At 39.0% G+C, this 20,712-nt stretch overlaps 1 protein-coding gene across 3 annotated transcripts in view; it reads right to left on the minus strand.

Moving 5' to 3' along the window:
* LOC129720199 (calcium-transporting ATPase type 2C member 1) overlaps window positions 1-20,712 on the minus strand; it is a 125,404-nt gene that overhangs the window by 101,237 nt on the left and 3,455 nt on the right. Inside the window, exon 1 of one of the 3 annotated variants that reach the window (XM_055671646.1) lies at window positions 5,804-6,249. The exons of the other annotated variants lie outside the window; for them this stretch is intronic. Within the exon in view, the coding sequence (XP_055527621.1) occupies window positions 5,804-5,878 (75 nt within the window). The 5' untranslated portion in view covers window positions 5,879-6,249. Of the gene's footprint in view, window positions 1-5,803; window positions 6,250-20,712 lie in introns of those variants that run through there. 3 annotated transcript variants of the gene reach the window in all.

Genomic DNA, 20,712 nt, shown 5'->3' on the forward strand with positions numbered 1-20,712 from the left:
TCGCAGTTCAACAGCACACTAAAATGTTGTTTCCAATGCCTGGTCACCTATAATTTATCGGTATTCAGGTTCCCAACCCTGTCGTTGCACATGCCAGGGCAAAACACGTTTCGGCTCCTGATTCCGTTAATCTGTTTTTCAGAACTCGAACGCTCGCTCGCTCGAAAGCTCGAAGAACACGCTCCAATGCTGACGTTTCTTCCGGCGATGGAGTCTCTTTTTAGCGGCTCTAGCGGATCAATATCGCCCTGACGTGTCACAGCCGTAGCCAACATGTGAAATCTGGCGCGGTTTTTCTCATCCTTCGCTAGCTGACATTCAGCATCAACCCACTCGTTGAGCATGGCTGTCGCAGCTGAACCCAACACTTCTCGCGCTGTGTTGCTGATCGTACTGTGGATATATCTCCACAGTTCGTTCAGGTCCTCTCCAACTTACTCATCGATCCGCTCATCAACTTTCTGTGAGTACACTGCAGCCACTCCTCTAGTTCAAAACCGCTGGATGATCAACCGTATCTTCCTTGTTGACCTTGATTTTAATACGTTGGGCAACCGGCCGCGGATCTTGGATACCAAGTTATAATGATCCGAGTCAACGATTGGTCCTCTGAACAACCTTACGCCTGTAGCATCTGAAAAATACCGCCCATCGCATCGATCAGAACATCGGCGATCTGAAGCAGGCCTCCAGGTACATCCAGGTGTGCTTACGAATATTCCGGCCTGCAAGATAAGTGCTACAGATAGCCATGCCTCTAGCTGCAGAGAAATTGATAAGCTACAGGTCATTATCGTTCGGACCTCGGACCATATCCCGGCCAAAATACCATCTAACTTCTAGTTAACAATCAAAGCGTGATTTAGATAGACAAAAAAACGGAAAGTTCTAGGATAATCAGATTACGCGGTATTCTTCCCTAAGAATCATATCGATCACCCTCTACTATTGTGTTCCGTTTCAAGCACGCCTCGATAAACCACACACACTGCCTTGTGGAAGTTATTTTAGTAACTGAGAGATTGCCTCTCTCACACTTTGTATAGCGACCTACTATATCTACTGGTAATATTCGACGAAACTATTCAGTTGGTTGCGTAATTTCCTCCGAAACGCATCTAACGGAAGGGTTCCGTTATGCCGAGGTTGGAACACAATAGTAGGTGATCGTTATTATTCTTAGGAGAGAGAACTTCCCAGTAGTTTGATTGGCCAAAACACCATGCTAGAGATTGCGGGTTCGAGTCCCGTCTGGATGAGGAAAATTTTCTATGAGTCTAAGTCACACTTTCTGTCCTTATTCATTTTTCGCATGCTCGTAAACATTGCCTACTTTACTAAACTCAAAATGTAAGTCATAAGACAAAAAAATCAATGTTTTTAGTTCGTAGAGGTATTCAGTGTTAAATACTTTATACACTTGTACCATTTTTGTCCTCTACGTTTTCTGGTTGTCGTTGTATTTTCCATAGAACGAAATTGGTACATGATTTTCCATCAGAGTTCGTGCAAGTTTCTCAACTATATTTTGTTGTGTTTTTATGCACAGTGTTTTGAAACCATCCCAACATTGATTTTAATTCTTCATGGAAAAGGTTGATAATAATTTGCTTTCCGACTTTTTCAATAATTATGTCTCCTGAAAAAAATAGTTAATGGCACATATACCATTTTGCTTTCAATGGCTCAACTACATATCGGAGTCCAGAGCAAGAAAAAAAAATTTAGGAGTTCAGGTGTAACGGCAAAATATAATTTCCAAAGTACCTTTTTCATTTAGCGGCAGAGCAAATCAAAGCTTAGGTACCGACTTCCTTTCCACCTTCGGCTTTATTGGACACAGACTTCACAGCCAACTGTCAAGTTTACACGACAATTGAGGGCCAAGAGTTAAGATCCTACTGACACTAACAGTCCCTCCCGAGCCAGGATTTGAACATACGACTTGGTTACTTTAACTTTTTATAATTGTTTTTTTCTCTAGGAAGAAGAATGTCAAGGTGGAAATATTCCAAGCCATTTGAATCATCACCCATCGCGGGCGTAAAAACCGCTAGAAACAGGTCATTATAATAGGTTTTAATTTAAAAAATACCTGCTTTTTCTTATACTAATCGATAACTAACCTTTCAGTAGGCACTACGTAATTTGACTGAGATCTCTACTAGTTTTCTCTGATTTTCAAATTGAAAAATTACATATTTTTAAAATTTCACTAACTGGCAAGTAGCGCACAAAGTGACATTGCTGTTCTTGGCTTGTTGTGAATATAACCCTGGCTGTGCACAAAGTGACATTTCTGCTGCTGGCTTGTGTGAAGTATAACCCTGGTTTACGTGTCATGACAGGGATGCCAGATGTAAAGACATGTCTTAATTTCGAAGACATTGAAGCGCGTGTGGAGAAGTGGAAGCCTAATAGTCGGTTGGTTAACCGTACCCGATTCAATGTGTTTACTGGGACTTCAATAGGGACGGTGTTTACAGATTTGTAGACCGCGGAGTGTGGAGACATTTGAAAAATGGCCTGGCCACCCCGTGTCATGATTTCTTGACAGCAAAGTTTGCCTTAAAGTCACTTACAGTTGTTAAAATTGGAAATCGATTTTTTCAATAATTCTGCTGCTCAAATTGAAAAAAGTCAGTGGAATATGTATTTCTTATCAAAAGAAAAATTAATATACATACCCCTAAAACACCCTATCACAATATTAAACCAGCATCATACCTCGAGACCACCTGAATGGTTTGTTATTTAGCGATACAAATGATAAAACTTAAAGATAGTGACATGAATCGTTTGCAATTGTTGCTGAGTTCTTTTTGCCGTGCCTTAACGTATAGGGAGTCATAAGATTTGTAAAAGTTTCAACAGGTCGTAGTTTTGTTGAAACTTGTTGTTGGACGACCCGGGAAGCCGCGTATGACACTATCGACCGAAAAGAGCTATGGAAAAACGAAAACGGCGATGAGTTCGAGGTAGTCGACGAGTTTGTCTATCTTGGTTCACTGGTAACCGAGGACAATGATACCAGCCGTTAGATCCGGAGGCGTATTATCAGCGGAAGTCATGCCTACTATGGGCTCCACAAGCAATTGCGGTCGTACAGACTAAGCCTCGTACGAATTGTAACCTGTACAAAACGCGCATAAGACCGGTTGTTCTCTACGGGCATAAAACGTGGACAATGCTCGAGGAGGACCTGCCTGCGAGTGCTCGGAATTTTCGAATGACGGTTACTAAGGACGATCTTTGGCGGCGTGCAGGAGAACGGAATGTGGAGGCGAAGGATGAACCATGAGCTCGCGCAACTCCACGGCGAACCCAGTATTTAAAAGGTGGCTACAGCTGGACGGATACGCTGGGCAGGGCACGTTGCAAGAATGCCGGACAACTATCTTGCGAATATGTTGTTTGCCTCGAATCCGGCAGGAGGAAAACGACTAGGGGCGCAGCGAGCAGGATTGGTAGACCAAGTGGAGCGAGATCTGGCGGAGAGTACACGGTGTCTCAGGGATTGGAAAGCAGCAGCCAATAACCGAGTGAATTGGAGAAATTTTGTTTATCAGGCTATGTCATGACGGAATTCCAAATAAATGAATGAAGTTTTGTTGGAAAATCGTAAATTATTTTTCCCAATTACTCCTACAAAGTAAGAATAAGGTCAGAAAATTTATCCATACGTTTGATAATGTTTCAGTGGTAAAATTTAAATAATTCATCGTTTTGTGATACCCAGAGAAGTAACTACATTAATTTCCTTTTCATTTAAGGAATGTATTATTATTTGCTGACTATTTCCTAATCTAAAAAGAAAAATTCTAATAATTTCAAAATGGACTACGTCAGAATACAATTAAGTTTTTGAGTTTGGTGAACTGCGCTACTTTATGAACAAGGTTATGTTCAAAGTCAAATCATTTTCGGGGCCACTGTTTACAAAGAATCAAGGGTTAAATATAATTAGTTCTCTGAGAAAAGAGTCATACGTCATATACAGAGCTTCGTCATGCCACCGAACACATCGCAGTAACTTGTTAATTATTCATTCGGAAGAGAAGTATGACAAACTGTGATCGATATCGGTGGACTAATTATTAATAATTAAATAGCAGGTAGATTAAAGTTTCTCTTGCTGTTTACCGAAAAGGATGAATAACAGTTTATTTTTAGTGCTTTGTTAACCATTGTAGAATCGTTACGCAAGTAGGCTTTTATTCAGCTTCAGCGTCAGCTCAGAATAATTGGAAGATGAAATGAGAATTGACAGGCCTCACAGATCGATGAAAAAAGTGCAGGTCAAAAATCGCTGGAATGGCTGAATCCAGTGCTGATAAAAATCATTTACACTAGCGAATTGCTATATAAATTACAATTAATCATTTTCAATTTTCACTTCCAATTAGGCACACGTTCAAATACACTAGATCTTTATCCTTGTAACGAGCTGTCTTACTCTCATAAAATATTTCACGCGCATCGTTCACGATCACGAAACAAAATTTGCTAAAATTCTAACCAGATGATCGAAAATGAAAATCAAACAGCAAACAGTATTAAAATGAAACGCCAAAATTGATCCAAGAGCGGACCTTCGAGTAGTTAAAAAATTATTTAAAATAAGTATTGGTAGCGAGATTGTTTTGTATTCGAAATGATAATGACTGATTTGAAATTTCTTTAAAATTTCCATGGTTTAATGTTCTATCGTTTAGGTTAAGCATGCTGGTCTTCTGTATGAGGTGGAACGGATACATAGCATCTGTTCATGATAGTAAAGTTTAATCGTTCTTCGAAGTAATGACATTAGTAGAGAAATAGTGAGACTAATAATGAAATTGCATTCCACAACTTTGAAATTTGATCATCGACAGGATTACGCCGATGATGATAATTGCTTCACATGCCATGGGCTTTTTGCGTCCATTTACAGCATTTTTTGCACATAATTCACGTTTTTCAAAATCATTTTTTTTGTGTAATCATTTTCTGCAGTCACCAAGTCACCAGACGGTTTGCAGCTTGTGTTCAGTTTGTTTTAAAAATAATAATGAAAGTTTTTACTAAACAGAATAGTTAGAACACCGTTTATATTTCACCATAGATTTTACCAAAACTGCGTCGTATCAAGCGCTCGAGACCAATACTGGAAAATTACACTCATAGTCAAAAATCCCCTCGATACCAGGCGTTGATGAAAATATTTTCTTAAAGTGCATTGAATTCGGTAACTGAATACCATCTGCTGTTGTCTCATTATTGCAAATGCAAAACTGTCAGCAGTCTATTCGATATAATTCTCAGCAGGTTGTGAGAAGAATGGGGGCGCCGGAAGTGCCTTACTGTGTAACCTTACCTTCTGTTTGCGAGACCAATGCACCATTCAATATCAGTTCATTGGAGCACTGGAGGATACACAGACGTATTGAATACTCATCAAATAAAACGGAACGAGAAATGCATACTAAGTAGGACTCGGTGCAAAAACCACCTGCGGCGATGAATTCTAATGAGTAGCAACTTGAACAAAACAACGAATGCGATAGTTCCGCCAATTTCTTCCTTGTGGTTCCTATTCATATCGGTATGAACGACTAATTCGTGCTGTTCTATTCGGGTAATCGGAAACATTATGCAGGCGTTCACGCAAAATTGGTATTGTTGTTCTTTTTCCCTCTCTAGGAAACACATGTCTCTAGTCATGAACGTTGAACACATACACAGATACACATAGCTTGAAAATAAAATTCAACCGAAGAATGTAACAACTAAAAACCATTAACTGATTCGGCCGCATAATTACTTTTTCCGCAGGCTTGCCATCCATGGTCGGGTTCGGCTTCCCAGTTTTTTCGTCGCCGTTTTCCTCACTTTCCATCGTTCCAGATGGATCACCAACTGCCACCAACTAAGAAATTAACTTTTAATGATAAACTATATGTCTTTTCCCTTGCTTTTGTATACTAGAAAGTTTCCATCAAATTTTCACCGCTCCGCGTCAGAGGAAAAAGTGCAACCACATCATCGCAGCACCACTCGGTATCACGGACGAACGATCGAAGAACTACGGGCTGGGTGGAGAGGGATCGTGGCGACATATCCTGCCCACCCATCCGCCGTGTGAAAGCTACAGTATTGCAGCTGCTATTCACTCCCTTCTTTCGCTTGGAACACCAATTCCCAAACTTGACGACCGCAATCAGAACGAAAGATTCGCGCACGACGACCGCAGCAGCACAAATGTCCTTCCGATGCGGGAGTTCACCAGTATAGATACTCTGCCTGCGCTGCCAGCATTGATTCTCTCGTATGAGTGTGCGTGTTGAATCGAGGGAAAAGAGCTCCAACTGAGCACACTGAGAAGGGCTGAGTATGAAAATGCCAACTGATAAGAGAGAGAACGTTTTCAAGGAAGACTTCCATAATTGTTGCAACACCCACAGCGATGCTTGCGTTGAACAGCGAACTGTTGTCGGGTGTATTTTGGCCAAAATTGACTCACGCGTTTAGATTGGGCATAATACCTGACGGCTTTCACACTGCGAATTGTTATTTGTAAACAAAAGTATTTCATCAAGCGGAAGCTAATGACAATCCTAACCCTTCAGGTGCCAAGCCTGTTGTTCGATGGTGTTCAAAAAAACTCCTGCAAAATTTTTTCTTGAAACGTTGGACTACGTCTTTGTTTTCTATACTGTGATATATTCTGTAAAATTGGCTATAACGCTGGCAAATGTTCTGTCAGATAATAACAGCATGACCAAATGAAGGATTTTGATCCCTTTTTATACCACCCCTATCCCCCCGTGGTCTTTCGTGGTCTTTTGGCCAACCCCCCTCCCCCCTTGCGACTTTAACCACGTGGTCTTTTCATTTGTCTAGTACCAAAACTTCGCTTAAATTTTTTAAATTTTTATTTTTAAACATTCGGTACATTCTATATTTCTAAAATGAAAAAGCTTTTGCTCTTGACTTGGTGGCAACAATAAATTATAAGTCAGAAAAAAAGACCACGTGGTCATTTCGTTAACCCCCCCACCCCCATGCGTGGTCTTTCGTGGTCTTTTGACAAACCCCCCGTCCCCCTCTTTATGACCACGTGGTTTAGGAACGGTCCCTAATACGTTGTTGGAATGTTGGCTAATTTCGTAATACGCTAGTCATCATTATTATTTCATTGTTTAGCGGTAAAAAAACGATAAAAAGGTTCAAGACCAAATTTACGCCTATTATTTACCGTGCCATTCTTCATATCAGTATCAAAAAAATGACAAGGTCCCAGCAGGTCAATTAACGTTTGTTTTCATGAGCTTAGACTGAATTGATGTCCCGAAGATAAAGATCTCGAACAATTTGTTAACCTACTGATAGAGTCCAATAAAAACTAACTTCCCGGCGGGCGATGCCATATGGCATCTTCGGACATTCAAACTTTGATTCAAATTTAACAATAATACTTGAAAATTTGCACGATGAAACTATCTAATATAATTAGAGAACAGATTGATCTTTAATATACAGTACAGTTTGTATGATTTGAACATATAGTTGAAGTTCATTTTTTGAGGTAAAAACTGATTTCTCTCCGCCGGGCTTGAGTTGAAAGAAAACATGCTGGCAGAGATGCCAGAACTATTTCGTTTAAAACCATAGATTCTACGGATTTCCCCTGATTTCCCCTAATTTCCCCCTCTTTTCTACGGATTTCCCATATAAATGTTAATCCGTAGAAGTGAACAAATCCCTAGATCTGGCAATCCAGCATGCTGGTGAAGGTAACAGTACCGTACAGTACAGGTGGAGCAGAGCGCCACTGGTCTATCAAAGCAGCGGTACACGATTGCTATTCGTGTGCAATCAAGAAAAAACTGCAATGCTGCTACCAATGATGATTACCAGTTTATCTCATGAATATGCTTATAAACCTCAACAAGAATTGAACATTTTTGCAATGGTTATAAGTTGTTTTAATTTCATTTTATCTTTGATGTTCACTAAATAATCGTAATACCGAAAGAGTAAATTCCTAAGAATACAAATTTATAGGAAAATAAGAGCCGGCGAATGATTGTGAATTTTTTGTCCATTTCCCTAAGATTTATTCAGATTTTTTTTTTAAGTTTCAACATTGTTTGATGATCTTTTTTATTTTTAATGTATATTTACTGTCTTCGTAATACAGTAAATGTAATTGTTGTTGTTTTTGAGAAAAAAAAATCTGATTTAGACGCATGAGGAGAAATTATTGGTGCTTAATCAACAGCAACGATACGCTTGTACCGTAACGAATGAATGTTGTTTGAACAAAAAACACTACATGCACAATATCGCCAAGTGTAAACGAAACTCACTCGAGTGTTACTGAATATTTTCCATTAAAAAATATTACGAGGGTGGTATCCAAGACACGACCGCATGTTTGACGTAGAACTACGATAGTTTTATTTTTCATTTAGAGAATTCAGACTTTGTTCGATTGGACCACTTTTCACTTTCGACACGGTTCAGTTTTGGCACGGTTCGACTTTGGCACACATGAGCCAAAAACGAGCGGTTATGTTTATCATCATAATTTATAGTTTTCTTGTTTTGCTTTTTACTAATTCAAGCTCAACAACCACCAAATAAAAGGCATTTTGTCCATTATGTTGCCGAAATGGAATACCGGAATCAGTAAGACGGTTTTGGAGATATGACCGTTCCAGTAATCTAATAGACATAATCAAAGCAGTACTTAGTACCGTGCTATACCTCTAATTACTCGGGAGGGTCATATCAAGTGTCTAGGTCGTAAAGGCTGTCACCGTTGCGTTCCAGATACTTCCATATTATTGAGCCTAAATCCATCAAGCGACACCTCTAACGACTTACAATCCTAAAACTAGTTCACTGGTGGCCATATATTGTTAAGGTCATATGCCACCAGAAAGTCATAAAAAGAATAGCATTTATTTTAACATGGTCCGATTTTGACAACTGAAAAAAATTTGATTATTTATTTGCAGACATCTATTTAAGAAGAAAAAAATACTGTTTTTCACATTGATGAATACCTTTCATCCTAACGCAGTAAATTTTCTTCAACATGTGAAAAGGCAATTTTTTATATAGGTCTTAAGTAAGAACGATTTAGTAGAAAGTAAACTTCCTTTCATCTTAAAATGCGCTTGTGAAAGATAGCTCACCACAGATTCCAAAGCAGCATCATTGTCAGTTTCTTACAACTGCTTAGCAAAGATGTCACATAAAAAAAATCCTATATTTACAAGTTCGTTGGAAAAGTAACGATAAAGCGTTGCAGTTTTTAGTGGAAAATTAGGATTTACAAAAATTTTGAAAATGACATCGAAATTTATGAACATGTTAACATTCATTTTTTTTTTATTTTAGGCCAATTGAAATCTTTATTCATTTAGCAGAACCAGAAAAACATTAATCAGTTTTAAGTTTAGGTTTAAAATTAGTTTATTTGACACGGCACGATACATTTTCTGTTTTACTGAGCCAAGTACAATTCGTATTAATTCTACGTTAGCAGGGAAAAGAGGGAGGCCTTTTATTTATTCTCGCGGCCGACTACGAGCTAGTGGGATTTAAGGTGAGAGGAGGGAAATACAATTCTTGCTTGAAACTAATTAAGATATACGATCTATTTGTGTTTCGACTGGTGTTCTTTTTTGTTTTTTAAACATAGATTAGGCTCTTCGTGCTCGTGTCTCCAGCGTCGTATACGGGTATTCTGACAAATAGACAAAAGAATATTAAATTTTAATGTCAGTCTTTTTCAAATAACAGTACAGTTGTGTCATGTACTGGAGATCACCGCTTCCCAGAATGTCTCTAACGGGTACGTTCGGTTGTTTTCCTCGGGCCCGGAGGGAATCTATAAGCTCGGACCTAACATCACAGAATTCGGCACACGACCAAACAACATGCTCGATGTCATGGTAGCCATCGCCACAAACGCAGTGATTACTGTCTACAAGCCCTATACGAAAGAGATGCGTGTTTAACGTGTAGTGATTGGACATAAGTCTGGACATCACGCGAATGAAGTCCCGACCTACATCCAACCCCTTGAACCATGCTTTCGTCGATACCTTAGGAAAAATGGAATGTAGCCACCGTCCCAGTTCATCTGAGTTCCATGATGATTGCCAACTGTTGAGTGTTCTCTGACGCAAAATGCTATAAAATTCATCATAAGCAGTTGGTCTTTCATAAATATCGCCATCAATAGCACCCACCTTAGCTAAAGAGTCAGCCTTTTCATTACCCGGAATCGAGCAATGAGAAGGGACCCACGCTAAGGTAACCCGGTAATTTTTATCTGTTAAAGCACTTAAAAACCGCCGTATTTTCCCCAGGAAATACGGGGTGTGCTTCACAGGCTTCATCGATCGCAGAGCCTCAATGGCACTGAGACTATCTGTGAAGATGAAGTAGTGGTCTATGGGTAGGGTTTCGATGATTCCAAGAGAGTACTGAATAGCAGCAAGTTCTGCGACGTACACGGAAGCAAGAGCATCGAGTTTGTAGGAGGCGGTAAAATTTTCGTGGAAAAGACCGAAGCCAGTGGACTCATCTAGATTAGATCCGTCAGTGTAAAACCTTTTATCATAACTAACATGTTTAAACTTATTGGAAAAAATCTTAGGGATCTCTTGGGGTCGCAATTGATCCGGGATACCAGAAATGTCTTGTTTCATGGTGGTGTCGAAGAATATAGCATTCTTAGAAGTATCTAAAAGTGCGACATTGGAGGAATCGTATGAAGAAGGATTAATATCTTGAGCCATATAGTCAAAATATAAAGTCATAAATCTGGATTGAGATTGAAGGTCGACCAACCTCTCGAAATTTTCAATTACTAATGGGTTCATAACTGTGCATCGAATTAGCAACCGGTAAGAGAGATTCCAAAAACGATGTTTCAACGGAAGAATACCCGCTAACACTTCAAGACTCATCGTATGGGTCGACTGCATGCAACCCAAGGCAATACGCAAACAACGATATTGTGTTCTTTCTAGTTTCAAAATATGCGTGTTCGCAGCGGAGCGAAAGCAGAAACAACCGTACTCAAGAACTGACAGTATTTTTGTTTGGTATAACCTCAGAAGGTCTCCTGGGTGGGCTCCCCACCAGGTTCCGGTAATCGTACAAAGAAAATTAATCCTCTGTTGGCATTTTCGTGTCAGATACCTAATATGACAAGCCCAGGTGCATTTAGAGTCGAACCAGACCCCGAGATATTTAGCGACTAAAACCTGAGAGATCGTTTTACCCGTTAGTACGAGCTGCAGCTGAGCTGGGTTATGCTTCCTAGAAAAAACGACCAACTCAGTTTTCTCCGGAGAGAATTCGATACCCAGCTTAAGAGCCCATTCAGACAAATTGTCTAAGGTATCTTGCAATGGTCCTTGCAGATCGCTAGCCTCGCTACCAGTAATGGATACAACGCTATCGTCTGCAAGTTGCCTTAGCGTGCATGAATTTGCAAGACATTCATCGATGTCATTCACGTAAAAATTATATAAGAGAGGACTTAAACATGAGCCCTGGGGAAGGCCCATGTAACTAATTCGGGAAGTTGTCGAATCGCCATGTGAGAAATACATATGCTTTTCTGACAACAAGTTGAGCAAAAAGTTATTCAAATTTGGTGAAAGTCCCTGCGAATTAAGTTTCGCGCTTAAAACTTCTACAGAGACAGAGTCAAAAGCCCCCTTAATATCCAAGAACGCAGAAGCCATTTGCTCTTTCCGAGCAAATGCGACTTGAATTTCAGTAGAAAGCAACGCTTCGTCCCTTTGCCCCGGCGAAAGCCAAATTGAGTATCTGAAAGTAAACCGTTTGTTTCGACCCATTTGTCTAACCGTAAGAGGATCATTTTCTCCATTAATTTCCGGAGGCAAGAGAGCATCGCAATCGGCCTATATGAATTGTGATCAGAGGCAGGTTTCCCGGGTTTCCCAAAAGCAATGACTTTTACCTCCCTCCAGTCATGCGGAACAATATTTAGCTCAAGAAACTTGTTGAACAAGTTCAACAAGCGTCTTTTTACAGAATCGAGTAGATTCTTCAACAAGCTGAATTTAATACTATCCAACCCTGGAACTTTATTGTTGCACGACAGGAGAGCCATTGAAAATTCCAACATCGAAAATGGAGGCTCTTCCATAGTTACTATAAACGCGTCGCGAAAGGTTTTCTGTTCCGGTACAGAGTCCGGACAGACCTTTTTGGCAAAATCGAGTATCCAGCGATCTTAATACTCCTCACTCTCATTCGAAACGTCACGGTTCCGCATGCGCCTGGCGGTATCCCAAAGAGTGCTCATCGCTGTTTCCCTACGAACCGCCGCCAGTACCCGCGTTTTTTCGCCTTTACTAAGCTCTTCATCTGCCTGCCCAGTGCCTCGTACTTTCGAAGCAGGTTGACAGTGACGTACTCCCGGTAGTCCTTATACGCCGCGGACCTTCGCACGTACAGCTCAGAGCACTCTTTGTCCCACCATTTGTTGGAAGGGCGCTGTCTAATCGTTACCCCGGGTATCGGTTTCGTCTGAGCTTGAGTCGCGGCGTCGATTATCAAGCCAGCTAAGAACGCGTATTTTTCCTCCGGAGGAAGTTCCTCGTGAGTCTCGATAGATTCCGCTATAATAGACTCATAACGCTTCCAATCAATATTACGTGTAAGGTCGTAGGAAATATTGATTGGGTTCGGGGGAGTTGAACCATTAGCAATTGATATAACGATTGGAAGATGATCACTACCGTGGGGATCGTTGATTACTTTCCACTGGCAATCTAACGCTAGTGATGTCGAGCAGAGGGATAGGTCAAGCACGCTTTCACTTGCTGGAGGATTAGGTACACGTGTCGCTTCCCCAGTATTCAAAAGTGTCATATTGAAGTCGTCGATCAAGTTACAAATTGAAGAAAATCGGTTGTCGTCGTACAGCGACCCCCATAGCGAACAGTGAGAGTTAAAATCTCCCAAAATCATAAAAGGTGCGGGAAGCAATTCTGCTATATCAAGGAGTTGCTTCTGTTCAATCCGCGCGGATGGGGGAATATATAACGAAACAAGGCAAAGGTCTTTTCCATTCAAATTCGTTTGAATGGCAACAACTTCAATATTCGAGATCGAGGGGAGGTCGATTCTAAAAAAAGAATAGCACTTTTTGATCCCTAAAAGTACCCCTCCACCGTGTGAGTCTCGATCTCGACGAATAATGTTAAAATCGTGGAAATTGAGTTGATCGTTCGAATTGAGAAAGGTTTCACAGATCGCGAATGCGTCACAATTGTATGTATTCATCAAATGAGAAAATAAATCGAATTTGGGGATGATACTTCTGCAATTCCACTGTAATACAGTGAAAAAATTCCTAACCTCTTTCGCCGTATTAGTCATCGAAAGATATAATAGCTGCAATGAGGGGCCAAGTTGCTGCTAGTTGCTTCAAAAAGGTTTTCACTGTAGGAAGAAGGGCAAGAAGAATATTTTGTAGGGGATCTGGTATGTTGAATGTTTTAAATATCCAGTCCACAATATCAGAAAATTTTATGAACCCTGTTTCTTTTTTATCTTCTGATCGAGAAATGGGTGCACGAGGGGTTTTTGGTGCCCCAGGAAGCGGTGGGTACTCCTGGTTTTATTTGAAATTAAAACCGGGGGGTACTTGCTTCGGTTTTTCTTCACCGCTTCCTTTTTGTGTTGTCTTATTGGTCATTCCGCTAGGGGTTATCTTACGACCTTTGCGAGAAAGATTAGGAGAGTTGAGCATTCTCCTCTTCCTAGATCCCTCTGGCAAGGCATAGGAACACCCTTCGACGGGATCGTCAGATGTACCCTCATCAGTTGGCAAGAAGGAAAAGATGTTTCCTGTCAAGGGTGGCTCAGCCCTTTTAAGCATTTCTGAAAAAGAGCGCTTTGATCGTTCCTTAAGGGAACGCTTAATTTTTTCCTCGCGCTGTTTGTACGCGGGACATGCCGGAAGGTCATGCCGAGTTCCCTCGCAATAAAGACACTTTTCAGTATCCCCACTGCAAGCGTTCTCAGCATGATTGCCTCCGCACTTGCTACAGCGTGCCTTGTTGCAGCAGTAGGTGGCTGTGTGACCTAACTGCTTACAGTTTTGGCAATGCATGACCCGCGGTACGAACAGGCGTACAGGTAGACGAACCCTGTCCAAGCGGACGTAGTTCGGCAGCGCGGATCCGGCGAATGTTACTCGGAAGGAATCCGAAGGGAGGAATTTCTTCTTCACTTCTTCGATGGATACTGAATGCAATTGTTTGCAATCCAGTATCTTTACACTTTGCATCAAGGGGTTTTTGAAACAGCCAACTCCATGACGCAAAATGTCATCGACAGTGAGATTCCCCTCGGTAACCACACCGTCGATTTCTACATCCTTGGCAGGGATGTACACGCGATACTCTCTCGTGAAGAGCTCGTAGCCAGCAATTTCGTTTGCTTGCTTCAAGCTACTCACGACAACTCGCAGTTTGTTCGGCCTCACCTTCGTAATCTCAGTTACGGCCGAAAAATGTTTTGCCAGGTCTTTGCCAATTTGAATAATATTCAATGGCTTCTTTATGGGCCGGAAAAAAACAACGTAGGGACCGCCAGCGGCATATGGGTAAGCTTTTACCGGTACTTCCGGTACTCTTGGTACAGGACTTGGCAAAGGGGAGGGCACAGGGGAAGGTAGGGGTGAGCTGATGGGAGAAATTTCAATTTCTTCCCCGTTTATTTCCACATCCAGGAAAAGTTGCACCTGCATGTCGTCCATTTTGCGGGAGCGTTACGCTCTACCGCGTACAAACGATAAATATTCGAGTATGGGGGGGGGGGTTCAAGTAGTTGATATTAAATTTTAAAAAAAATTTTTCAATATACAATGGATCAAATAAAAAAAAGACAGTAATACTAATACTAATAACAATAGTAATAATAATAATAATAATAATAATTGTAGTAATAATAATAATAATAACAATAATAATAATATCAATAATAATATTAATAACAATATTATAACATAGTAATAATATTGATAATTATAGTAAAAATTCTAAATGTAATACTTCACCGAACGTCTAAGTCACGACCTCACGGCTGATAGTTGGATTAATCGAGTGTCTCCGCAGAACAAACAATGACGATCCAGCTTCGTGTTGTGACACAGTGGCCGTATCTTACACGCGACCTTGTAGATGCCACTTGTAGTTGACTTCCACTCGCTTGATCGTATGGTGGTCCGTGCTGCTAGCGGGGTAGCAGCGGTGCGGGAGAATTATTCTTGCTGATATATCAGCGGCGTATCGAATCACTGGCGGGGTAGCCTGCCCCTACCAGTGTGCAGATGTTTCTGCCGATATACAACAGGCTATTGTTATCGCGCAACACAAGAACTAATCGACAAAAAAACACCCGTACGATAACTCGTGTATTGTTATTTTGCGAACTCAAACGGAGATAAACAATTTGCGTCTAATCGAGACGAAAGCAAAACAACGAATGAATTAGTTTTAAGATACCAATAAAAAAAACAAGCAACAAAATGCCATATTTGAAAGTCGTCTGTCTGTTTCCTTCAAAAATAAACCTAGCTCGGTTTGATAAACAACATTAACCTCTCCAATTGATGTTTGCATAATGTTGTTCAATTACAAGTCCGGCAATGACAGGTTGTGTTTATATGTTTAGTATCTAAATAGCTTCTTGCAGATGCTGATGTAATATTTTTGTAATTGAAAAATACGAATGTTTAAAACCTAACGACAAGATGCATATAATTTGGTTTTTCTCTATGCCACAACCGCGAATGCAACTATTATATTGAATTAAATTTATTTAACTGAGAAAATATAACCATCAGTACGAGCTATCTGAACTATCTGTTTAAAAATCTTTGCGAAGCATATTGGTTTTCTATTGTCTTTTAAATAGCCTAAGTTGGTCATTTGAATAAATCTGAGAAAAACAGAGTGTAGAATTCAAAGCAACCCAATGCAACTTCAAATTTTAAGAATTTGAAAGAAGTTTTTGTCATTAAACATGGATATGAAAATCACTACGGTTGCAGTTCAAATGCCATCTACTCGTCACGACAACCAAAACGAAATGAGCTACGGGGAAGCAAGCTTCTGATTAGTAGAAGTTCCAAGATTTTTAACACAACTTTTGTTGAAAGGTATTTTAATTATTGTATTACAATCTTTCGCAATATTCTACCTGTCGATTAAGACATCGGTGTTTGGAATCTGTTCAGGGGTAGTAATACAATAAGCACTTTAAAACGATGAGAAAACATCTGTTGCAGCTATATAAAGCGAGCTCGTGATTGGTTGAAAGCTGCGAAACTGAACTAGAAAAAGTGGATTTCAACTGAACTTTTTACTAACTTACTGTTCAATGTACAATGTACGATATACAATGATATGCCAATTATTGTCTCACATGCTTTGGCAACCGTCGTCGTTCGATCAAAGCATTGGTGGTCAAAATCCGTTCAGTTGTAATCACATATTGGATGCAACATCCAATATCGTGATATACTGTTGCGTACAGAATTATTTTATCCCCGGCCGCACAGCGTGGCTTGACTGCACACAAATGGTAATCGAGTGCTACTGCACTGACGACGAGCGACCGTCTTCTCATACATGGCTCGGTGCAGTACTGTTGCCTGTGCCAGCATGTTTTCCTTCAAGACATCAGTTTTAATAACATTCTCACAGCAGATCGTTTAATTGTCTGATAAAGAAGGTTGTAACGAACTTTCCGAAAAAGCTTCGCTTTCAAGACATCAAGATAGTCTAGGTTCATAGAAGCAAATATTAGTTGACCTGTTGGGACGGGGAGATTCTGTCAAATTTTTTTTTGCCACTGATATAGAGGTCGTCATAGCAGGCAGTTGGTGTCCACTTATGAAGTCTGTGCCAGGCGTGCTCGCATGTGATTGGTACATTGTTCGTGAAAATAGGACCTTGAAGTTTTTCATCAATTTTCACTATTTAACAATTAAGTAACAATGATATATGAAGAATCACAAAATTGTCCATCATTTTATCAATCCATCAATTATCATTGATTATTGTGATCCATCATGTGGTTACATCAGTATTGCCGTTTGAAATCTTTCATTCCGACGTTACATCTTGGACTTTAGTTTCCTCAGAATGTATCTCGATATAGTGCGGTTAGACGTAATCCTACGTCAAAAATTTCAAGTTGAGAATAAAAATACGTTATAGTCACTGAATGCTCACAGCTGGTCTCGAGGTATGATGCTGGCCTAACAAGGCAATCGTCATAGGTACTAGTCTCGGCTCGGGAGATGATCCTGTCTGCGGACTCTGTATCCTTTGTAGCTAAAATCCCTCTAACTACATTGTTAAGTCCTACATCACCATTTCATACAACTGCTAGGGCTGTAACTAGTATGTATTTGACAAATGCTTCTATCCTCTCGCCATAATTTATACCATTTATGTCTCTTCGATAGAAAGGTGTGCTTAAAGTAGAAAATCTGCACGAACTGTGATCAAAACTATTTTATTGTGAAGAGTTTTCTTTAATTTATTGATCCAAATATGTAAAAAAAAATAAAGTGGTGAGTTATTGACAGTTTGTGTTGTACTGCGAAAAAGAAAATTTATGTTTTTTTTTTGTTGTAAAAGTGCGGTGTATCTGGTCAAGAGGATTATCAAACTAATTACCTAAATGTATTAATTACACTCCGGTATTCAAAAAAATCTAAACTTTGAATATCAACCGTATCATTATGTTCATTAATGTAGAAGATATAATTATTGAGCAACACGGAGTAAACGAAGAGCCTCCGCCATCCTCGGAACCTATTCAAAACATGGGCTAACGTTTTTCGACTTGAAAACCAATCTGAGAATTTTCACAAAAACTTTCTTGTTTCAATCGCTACAAGAAAGAGGACAATTAATCAATCTAGTACTATCATGCAACCTTTCACACCACGCTGATAATGATAACCGAGAAATCGCTGATCACTGAAAAAAGTGTAACATCGCGATCAATATTAGCGGCTTCATAATTCACTCAATAATGACACGTACAGTAACAGTACTTTGGCAAAGAATTTCCTTAAACTATCTTCGTGAGATAAACTCCTTATCGTTGTCGGTAGCATCAAAATTTTATCAAGTGTTCCACCGCACTGATAGACGACCAGTGACCCCGCCGCTGGCTGCATGTTTCCTTTAAAGACAACAGTTTTAATTACATTCTTACAGTAGGTCATCAGATTGATTGAGAAAAGGAAATTGGCAGAAGTTAGAAAATTTACCATTCGGAACATTAGATTTGTAGACCTCGTCGAATGTCGTTCTGTTAATTTTTTTTATTAACTCTGATAAGATGATTTCACAGTAGAAGGTTAATATTTACTCTTCTTGACGTCTGTGTTTTTGTGAATAATTACTTCGATCTCGAAATCAAAACCCCAATCTGTATGAAATTCAGTGGTTGAAGATCCGAAAGAGAGACATAATGACGTAGGACTACGCCTTCCACGAGGTTTCTGAGATAGGATGTGACATGATAATTTAAAATCAGATCAGTTTATACACAGCAAACCAGAAGTCGTATAAGAACGTTAATTCTAAGTCGCTCAAATGTACATATCAAGTTGAAATTATATAGGATGCAACATTGAATTTGTTTATATCGTATAAAATTAAAATCCTAATACAGTGATCACCCGATTATATCTCACCCTGATGATTTTTGGCGTGATAAAATAGGGAAAGTGATAAAATCGCGAAATTTTTAATTTTTTTTTTTTTTTATTGAAGATGTTAAATCAATAACTAAATACGTAAAATCAGTACAAACATATGAAAAAAACTGCAGGTGTTTTTTTACAAATCGATATATCTGAATAATGACAGAAGATAGAGAAAAGTTGTCAAGGGGTGAATTTGAGAAAACTGTCTGAGCTTTTATAAAAAAATTCAATTTGAGATCCTGTACTGAAAAAAAGAAATTTCAAAAACAAAAAGTGACTATAAAAAATCGATCATCACTACTTTTTTAAAACATTTTTTAAATAGATAATTCAGTTGCCTAAAACTTTTCTGAACAAACCTAAATAAATAAAAAACCTAAAAAAATCGATGTAAAGTTGCAAATAAATTACAATTAAGTCTCTTATTCGTTCATGTTTTTGTTTGAATTGGTAAAATGAATTACTTGCTTTTTTGTAGCACAGTACCATCAGCGAAATATTAGATGTACTCACAACACTAAACTTTGCCGAAGACAGCATGCTGATGTCTCTCACATATTGCAACCAGAAAAATCTTAGAATGTAAATAACGATTTTTAATGCCTTCTCATATAAAACCTTATGTTGCTTGCAATATGTAAGAGATAGATACATGATGTCTTTTGTTAAGTTTCTTGTTCTGAGATCACCTAATACTTTGCCTAAGACACCAAGCGTCTATCTTTATCTAATGAAAAAGTTAATATTCTATCTCACTTTTAGGAGGACTGATCACCCAGCTTTCTACATCAAAAGATGCGTTTTCAAATATTTTGAAACTTCTTCGAACATATTATACGGTTATAATAAACATTTGTATCACTATTCAATTGTTCGCACGAAAACAGCAAAATGTAACATTGTGCATCGGTTGAATTTTTAATGTAAACTACATCCAGAATGATACACAGAATTATGAAAAATATCTTAAATATTGAAGCGTAATAGAAAATTAGTTCACCCTGACATTTTTTAATGAAATGTTTTATGATGATAAAATCGGGTGAAAAATGTGATAAAATCGGGGGCAGATAAAATCGGGTACTGATATAATCGGGTGATTACTGTATTGCATAGGTTATATATGAAGCAATTTAATGTGTCAAAAAAAATTGTAAACTGCGTCATTGAAGCCATTTAAGATAGCCTGCGAAGTTATACAAAATCGCAACCAATTTTGTTTACAATGTACGTATATCGCCGCCAGATTTGTACACATAGGCGCATTTCATGCATCTTATATAGTCATTTTTTACCAAATAAGGGTTCACTTAACAGACTTGAGCGCGAGTTATATGAACCAATTTGTTTACTGGGTAACTCGAGTAGTTTTCAATGTGGCTTCCTTCATTTTTGCAACAATTATCTACGAAAATTGTAATTTTATGACGCTGACTATTGTGCTATTGAAAAAGGTAGAGTCTTGTTTCAACGCAGATTTAGCTTGGCATAACAGTGGCGGAATTGGGCCGTAGGAAAATAAGCGAAAACCAACAAAAAACAAAGGAAAAAAATGTGTGGTTTCGATAGGAACTTTCCTACAGTAAACACTTAATTCATATTCAAATTTCTGTGAATTTGAGTCACGAAACGTGGCAATAAAAAAATATTTATATTTTTCCTGAGCGTACAATTTGCAATGAACGCCCTGCTACATGCAACGTGCTTTTCGAAATTTTATTATTTCATTGTTTGTCTACAATCTTACATTCCGGGGTTTTTCGCAACAACAATCTATCTATCTTTGTCATTTATTTTCGTTTAAAGGGAAAACAATTAGCCTTCAAATCGATGATGAAATAATTATGACAAACTTTCACGACGGACAACCAGAAAAACAATAGATTATTGGGCCGAATAATTAACATTAGCAACTACCGATACTGCTTGGA

Source organism: Wyeomyia smithii, chromosome 2 (genome assembly GCF_029784165.1).
Source record: "Wyeomyia smithii strain HCP4-BCI-WySm-NY-G18 chromosome 2, ASM2978416v1, whole genome shotgun sequence".
NCBI lineage: Eukaryota > Metazoa > Arthropoda > Insecta > Diptera > Culicidae > Wyeomyia > Wyeomyia smithii.